Here is a 6,971-nt window from a genome sequence, read left to right as displayed (position 1 = left end):
ACATCTTTGTGGTGAGACAAACCTTCTGTATGAGAGAAGCTGTCAGTCATGATTCAGCACCGGACAGCTCCACAAGTCAATTTCTAATAAATAGTTAAATATATAGATACCGTTATACAACTTTCTTTTTTGATATGGCTTTTCTTTTTTCTTTAATCTTTTTGTCACTGTCCAATAGAAAGAATACATTACCAAATTTGGTGATTTTGAATGTTTTAAATGAGCTGTGGTAGATTAATAGTTCCTTTAATGGCAGCCTCTGTTTGTGGTTGTGTAACTGACTATGACCTCTGACCTTAGCAGAGGAAGAGAGGTGAAACATGGAATATGACTAAAAATATTCTGATAAATGAGGCCAGCTGCCTCACACACATCTCTTTGGTGCGTTACTGAAAGAAACTTTTTGTAAAAGAGAAGCTGTCAGTCACGTTTCAGCACTGGACAACTCCCCCCACGTTCCACCGGGCCCCACGTGATCCTACTGGCGTGACGTCAGATGTTGACATTAATTCACAACTTAATTAATGATAATGTTTGAATTCAGGATCCATTTCTTCTTTATGACTTGGCTCGAGGTCTTTCATTGACGCGGAAGAAGAAGGATGCACTCCAATGGGACGGGGTGGAGGGCTGGAGGGGGGGTTGGTGCGATGACGCAGCCGCCCACCTCCCCTCCCCATCCAACCCCCCCTCCACCCCACCCCTACCTACGTGACAAGTGAAAAAGGCATGCCTTTCGGATTCATGAATAAAAAACCGAGGGGAGTTAAGTTCACAGGACGCAGGAAAGTTCTCCGCAGACAAATGTTTGACGCTCTCCATGACCGAGTACACGTAGAAATCCCCGAGAACTGAGCTGCGGGCGCACGGAGGGCTGTACACTCGGAACAAGCACAAGGAGACGGGAGAGGCGCTTCACTGAGGGAACAGAGGAAGAGGAGGAGAGAGAGGCTGAGATAGAGATCCTATCTCACTCTCCCAGTTGAGATCTTCAGCGGATCGCGTCTCATCACTGGTAAGAGGAGCCACTTTTCAGGGAGGGTTTTTACGCAGCGTAAAAGTGGAGAGCGTTTGGAGAAAAGTTAGGTGTGGCTGATTTTTTTCTGCTTTTAGAAACTTAGGTGTGGTGTGAAAGTAGCAGGAAACAAAATTCACCTCAATGCATCAAAGAATTGTGTTCACTCACTTCATGTTTTCTCTCTTGCAGCAGGACAATGTCTAGTAAAGCGACTTTAGCCTTACTCATCTATGGAATCATAATGCATTACAGCGTCAACTGCTCACCTGTGGGGCTTAGCTTTCCCAGTGTTAGGTACGTACACTCCTACTTATCATTCAAGTATCACTTTTAAGTTGTTCATTACTATTTTTTTTATTATTTAAAAGGAGAGGTTGGCATTGTTGCGCACAGCATCAGCAGGGTGCAGGCTAAAGACCACATCTGCTCCACAGTTAGTTATGTCCGTGGCAATAATAGCCAATTGGATTACTGGATAACATCATCTGACAGCCGATCCATAGGGCTACTCACACAGCAATAATTGCGGGGAAACATTCACCAGGGAGCGGCGGTAATGTCATTTAGGCTACTGAGGCAGTGGAGTACAGTGGCTTCGTTTGTCCTGCAGCCAATAATCAATCAATCTGTGTGATTAGATAATTAAAAGGAAACGTTTCTGTTAAATAGAGCTCCTGGATTTTAGAAATAATGTTAATGTAAATATAAATTACATAGAATAATGCTTCTCTTTTTATTTGTAACACAATAAAAAGTCTCTAAACAAGGTCAAAATCATGTCTGAATATGCAAATATATTCTAATATACAGTTGCTGATTAGAAAGTAGATTATTAAAACGCTTCTCATCTTTCCAGACTCGACAGTGAGGTTTATGATGAGGATGGAAACTCCTTGCCGTCCCTGGATTACGACAGAGACCAAATGGATGTGAGAAGCCCCCCGTCCGTCCCTGACGACGTCTACACTTTGTATTACCCACCAGAGAAAAGGTGAGTATCTGTCACCATTTTATCCCCCCAAACTTTTTCTTTTATTGTCTCGACGTTGGAGACATCCATGTTGAACGTCTCATTGCCGTAGTCCCTATTTCTGTCTACGTATGTCGTACGTTTTGTGTGAATCAATGTAACGTATCGTCACACAATGATTATTATTTATTATTTTGAGACATGTCTCCACCAAAAAAAGTATTATTATTTTGACCGAATCCCCAGGGGAAGTTAGTCGACTGACACTTTACTTTTACGCATCAGCATTTTTAAATTGTAAAAAAGAAGAAGAAGAAAAAAAAGAAATCTGGCTCCAAAACATCTTAAAATCCAGTTTTTCTTAAGATAGGTGAAATATTCTGCCAAATTAGGCCTCTAAAGGGCACAAGTGAAATAATCTACATGTATTTTTCACTAAAAACCGAGCATAAGGCCCACTATTGCACCTATAATTGACTTGTTAGGAATTTATTTAAAGTGCAGCTACTTGAAATTGTTGCCTCTCTTGCGCTGGGTGTGTGGTGATTTTACTGTGTGGCTATCTATCATCCCAGAACGGAAAGGCATGCAGACGGCATGTTTAATAAAGCCTACAGGAAAGCGCTGGGTCAGTTATCAGCAAGGAAATATCTGCATTCTCTGATGGCAAAACGTGTAGGGTAAGAACATCTTCTTGGCTGTCACCTCTTCTTTTTACACTGTTTTCTGTCCTCTGTGCGTTCTGGTTTCTTTTTTGGACTGTTCCTTTAAAAGGCTCATAAATTCACGCTGTTATACGTACTGTATGTGTCTGTGGTCCCATTATCTCCCAGCATGCAGCTGAATCCTGAATCAGCCTTTATTGATGCTATAAGAGCACAAACGGGCGCTTGATTGATTTGGGAAGTGTCGTTTTCTGAGCTCGCTGCTGCGTCGTTAGGGCGCAGAGGGAAGGTTTAAATTTATTTCCATATAAATTATTTATAGGATGGAGTCCCAGTGGTTCCCGATGGAAGAGGGAGGGAGAGAGGGGGTGCAATTACTCAAGCCTTATGAGCAGGCCTATCACATCTTATTGCAGGTCGGAAATAAATGCCAGACTGTTCTGAGATGTTAAAGTTAAACAAAGAGAGAAAATGGCTGCTAGGCACATTTGGCGCCCTAGGCAAGCTTCTTCTGCCCCCTTATTATTATAATCATCTTCTACAACTAATGTATGTTGTATTTATTACTAGCAAGAACAAGAGCTTATGTGAAATCAACACAAATAAACAACTTAGCTCACAATAATATGAAAACACTGTACATGCAAATTTGCAAATTTCATCTTTTGTACTGCGCCTCAGATAGTGTTTGACTTTTCGTTTCTTCTTACCCTTATGCTCTCCACATACACTCTACGTCACCATTTTCCTTATGAAAAAAAAAAAAAGCAAGAAGAAATGAAGAAATGATGCACCCTCTCAGCGATACCCCAGGCTACTGCCTCTGTTGCCTATAAAAAGCTTCACTGCCTAAATTAAGATCATTTTGCAAAGATTCTTCATGTAAAATCTTTGACGATGTGAGCACAGGCTGCCTGCTTTGTCCTAGAGTAAACTAAATGGACAGATTGAGTCTCTGCACATCTCTACATGCTGCATTGTCCTGCACAAAATGGACAACCTGATTGATTATTCCCACTCTCAGATGGTGAAACAAAGACAAATGCATATCCTCCTACAGCAGCCTAGAGCTGGAAGGGGGGGACACTAGTAGAAGCTTGCTTAGGGCACCAAATGTGCTAGGTCCGGCACTGCACAAAGATATCTTGGGTATCCAGGCTCTCCATCTCAGCGCCACATACTGTACACACAGGGGGGAATCATGTGAATATGAATGCATCAGTGTGATGATAGTGAAAACCTCTTGTCTCTCTCACAGCGGGGGGAAAACGCTGGACGACAGTTCAGAGCCTCTGTCCAAGCGACACTCAGACGGGATCTTCACAGACAGCTACAGCCGCTACCGAAAGCAAATGGCGGTCAAGAAATACCTGGCGGCAGTCCTTGGGAAAAGGTATAGACAGAGAATTAGAAACAAAGGACGCCGGCTGGCATATTTGTAGCATCCTCCCCCTCCTCCCCCTCCTGAAAAAAACAAAAAAACTTAAGTGTGTGCAGCCCCACATGACGTCATTTTGAGATCTGAACAATCAGTGGATTCGCTTTTGTGTTCTTAAACATGTATTTATGTATGAAGTAAGCCATTAAAATGAATATTTTGATAATAATATTGTTTTTTATTTTGTACTTAAAGCATTTGAGGACACACATATCTACTTTGTGGACCAATTTTTGTTCATTCTAAAAAAGAAAAGAAAATAGCTTCTATTTATGTATTCATTGATTTATTTTTGTTAGACCTACTTATTGAGGGGAGACACATGTTCACATGACGATATGCTCCAAACAGCCCTGTCTTTTAAACGTTTAGTGACCAGATAATGATTGTGAGGAAAATAAATAGTTTAAAAGACAATCAATGTATTGAATGCTGCTTTTTGTAAAGTGACATTAAGAGTTTAGTTGTCTTTATTCACAACAGCCTTGAAGACATAGGTTTTCACCATATCCTACAAGACATAGACTTTGATGCCCTCCCGGACGGGGATGAGTTTGAGGCTTTTTTGGGAGACTGGCTGAAACAGTTCTCTCCCCAATTTCCGGTGAGTTTCAGGCTCTTTCCCGAGGCCGTAATCCTCGCAGGGGCGTCTCATGCCCCACCCTTTTCTTCTCACCTTTAACCCTCAAACACTCAACTCTTCTTCCGCCTCACTAGTGCTCCTGTCTCTCTGAGAGTCTCACAGATTTTTTTTTATCTTTAATCCCACCTTATCCCACAATGTGGAGAGTCTTTGCTCAGACCGATATGTTATACATATCACTTGATTGAAAGATACAGATTTATCCTCCTCATGGATGCAAAGATATTTTAATAGAGCTGGGTTAGACCAGATGAGCCCTGTTGGCTTAAAAAACTTTTAAAATGCCAATTATTAATTTTTTTAAATCCACATGGGATTCTTGTCAAATAAATAAATAAATCAAAAACAAATCTGAGATGAGGACCAGAGTACTTCTGAGGTTCTTCTTTTCTTCTGCAGTGTTTACAGAGACACCTTTGACTCATGTAAATCGCCAACCTTGTGTTTCTATCAACTGGTTTCTGCTGAGGGTTTTCTCACGTCTCTCTGCCCATATAATAAGTATCACTAACATCTCAAGCATCAGGCAAATTTTTAAAAAAGCATAAAAAAAGAAGATACTTGTTACATGGTGACTTCTCCATCGATTTGTTCTTTGTGGGAGACGTACGAGGCAGTTTGAACTTTTGTGTTCTGGGTCTATTGTGCTTCTCTTTTCTGTCATGTGAACCGATGTAAAAACAAACAAACAAACAAACAAAAAAACAGTAGACTGCATGATTAAAGCAATTGCACTAGTCACCGCATCTGTGCAGACAACTCTAACTAGATGATTTTGCTTGCTTTCTGACTCCTGCAAACACATACCTGTCATCTCTGGATGTTGTTTTGTGTTCTGTTCTCACATCTCTACACAAACTGTGTTTGTTGTCCTCCTTTGGAGAATTATCTGAATGTACTTTACTGCTGGCAAGAATCTCACGGTCTAATGTCGTGCTTTATCTGTCACTAAACTGATATAGGAGCCAAGTGTTAAATTGTACATGAAGATTGGACGTTTATAGTGGTCTCTTTCTGTAGCATGGCACAAAGGCCACAACTGACATTAGATTTGAAGAAGAGGAAGGATGAGATGCAAGCACACGAGATGAAAACACAGTTAGAGATCAAGGATGGCCAGGAACATGCTGATTTTGAAAAGTAGAGTTTCAAAGTTTGTAAAATCTACAAGACCAGACCAAAAACTGACTGTAAACAAATCACATTCCCCCCGTCTGCACACTTCTTAGCATATCTGAGAGGAAGGAACACACATTTTGCAGGAAAAGCGAGTTTTCAAAGCAGCAGAGTAAAAAAAAAAAAAAAAAAAAAAGTTCTGTGTTTACTGTATCAATCTTTCTTTTAATTTTGCACTCTCCTCTAGGCTTTGTGACGCAGGAAGCAGTTTGCGGCTGTGGTGCCTTGCATCGACTTTAAAACCGCCATGAATCACAGATGGCTATTTTGTGGCCCTACAATGCTGCACATCATCAGCTTACATTTCATCCTTTTGTTGTTGTTTTTGTGTTGCACAGACGTCTGTTAGGCTCTTTAGAAGCATTCCAGCTTTAGACGTCAAGCGTTCACGCTTGCACTGCTTTTCTTTTGCACTTTGTTTCTAGAGATGTAGATTTTTGTGAAAGTAGAAGGAAGGATCAGTTTCTCGCTCTCCATGAAACATTATATGTATGATAATGAAAGCGCCAATAGCCTTACTAAAATGAAATAATCTTCAAAGATATATATATTTACTGTGTAGAAAGTGAGTATTAGGTTACTACTTCAAATGGCGATCTGCAAGGGTCAAGTCAATAAATGTTTTAAAAAAAAAAAAAGTGTTGTAAGATTTGTATGAATAAATTTTTGTAAACAACAAAAATTTTGTCTAATCTTTGAAGCCAATATCACCATAAGTCTTTAAGTTAAGACACATTTAGGAGGATGAAAATGAGTAATAAAGACCAAAGAGATAGAGCCTCCCTCGGCAGGTTTAACAGGATGTTACATAAGGACGGGGATGAAAGAAATTAAGAGGAAAAGTCAACTTATGGACATCACAGAGGGAAACAGTTAGCGAGAAACATCAAAAAAGACCCACACAGCAACAGACAAGGCAACATCATGCAAACACACACACACACACACACACACACCAACTACATCTGGGAAAAATATTAAAGTCATCCTGAAATAACAAAAATAAGACATCACTTTTCTCTCTCCATCAGTGTGGGTGTCTGTCTGAGCTGTATGGACGC

At 40.5% G+C, this 6,971-nt stretch overlaps 1 protein-coding gene across 4 annotated transcripts; it reads left to right on the top strand.

The window, feature by feature from the left end:
- Positions 1 to 876: 876 nt before the first annotated feature.
- adcyap1a (adenylate cyclase activating polypeptide 1a) lies at positions 877 to 6,592 on the top strand. Of its 4 annotated transcripts, XM_033639421.2 has the most exons (7): positions 877 to 1,015; positions 1,208 to 1,312; positions 1,875 to 2,009; positions 2,564 to 2,668; positions 3,912 to 4,046; positions 4,575 to 4,695; positions 6,098 to 6,592. In XM_033639421.2, exons 2-7 carry the CDS (start codon positions 1,215 to 1,217, stop codon positions 6,104 to 6,106), a joined length of 603 nt encoding a protein of 200 aa, XP_033495312.1. In that variant the 5' UTR covers positions 877 to 1,015; positions 1,208 to 1,214; the 3' UTR covers positions 6,107 to 6,592. The 4 variants fall into 4 exon arrangements, with proteins under 4 accessions (XP_033495312.1, XP_033495311.1, XP_033495313.1 ...); XM_033639420.2 differs by lacking the exon at positions 6,098 to 6,592 and having other exon boundaries at positions 4,575 to 4,901; XM_033639422.2 differs by lacking the exons at positions 2,564 to 2,668; positions 6,098 to 6,592 and having other exon boundaries at positions 4,575 to 4,906.
- The last annotated feature ends 379 nt before the right edge of the window (positions 6,593 to 6,971 follow it).

The sequence above is a fragment of the Epinephelus lanceolatus genome, chromosome 20, assembly GCF_041903045.1.
Source record: "Epinephelus lanceolatus isolate andai-2023 chromosome 20, ASM4190304v1, whole genome shotgun sequence".
Taxonomy (NCBI): Eukaryota; Metazoa; Chordata; class Actinopteri; order Perciformes; family Serranidae; genus Epinephelus; species Epinephelus lanceolatus.
This window is presented reverse-complemented; position numbering and strand designations above follow the sequence as displayed.

What these genes read in the sequence shown, in the direction of transcription:
- adcyap1a (XM_033639420.2), top strand. Translation starts at nt 1,215, where the DNA reads ATGTCTAGTAAAGCGACTTTAGCCTTACTCATCTATGGAATCATAATG. An exon ending in CTGATGGCAAAACGTGTAGG is followed by an intron (nt 2,669 to 3,911) that starts GTAAGAACATCT and finishes TCTCTCTCACAG; the next exon opens with CGGGGGGAAAACGCTGGACG. An exon ending in GCGGCAGTCCTTGGGAAAAG is followed by an intron (nt 4,047 to 4,574) that starts GTATAGACAGAG and finishes TATTCACAACAG; the next exon opens with CCTTGAAGACATAGGTTTTC.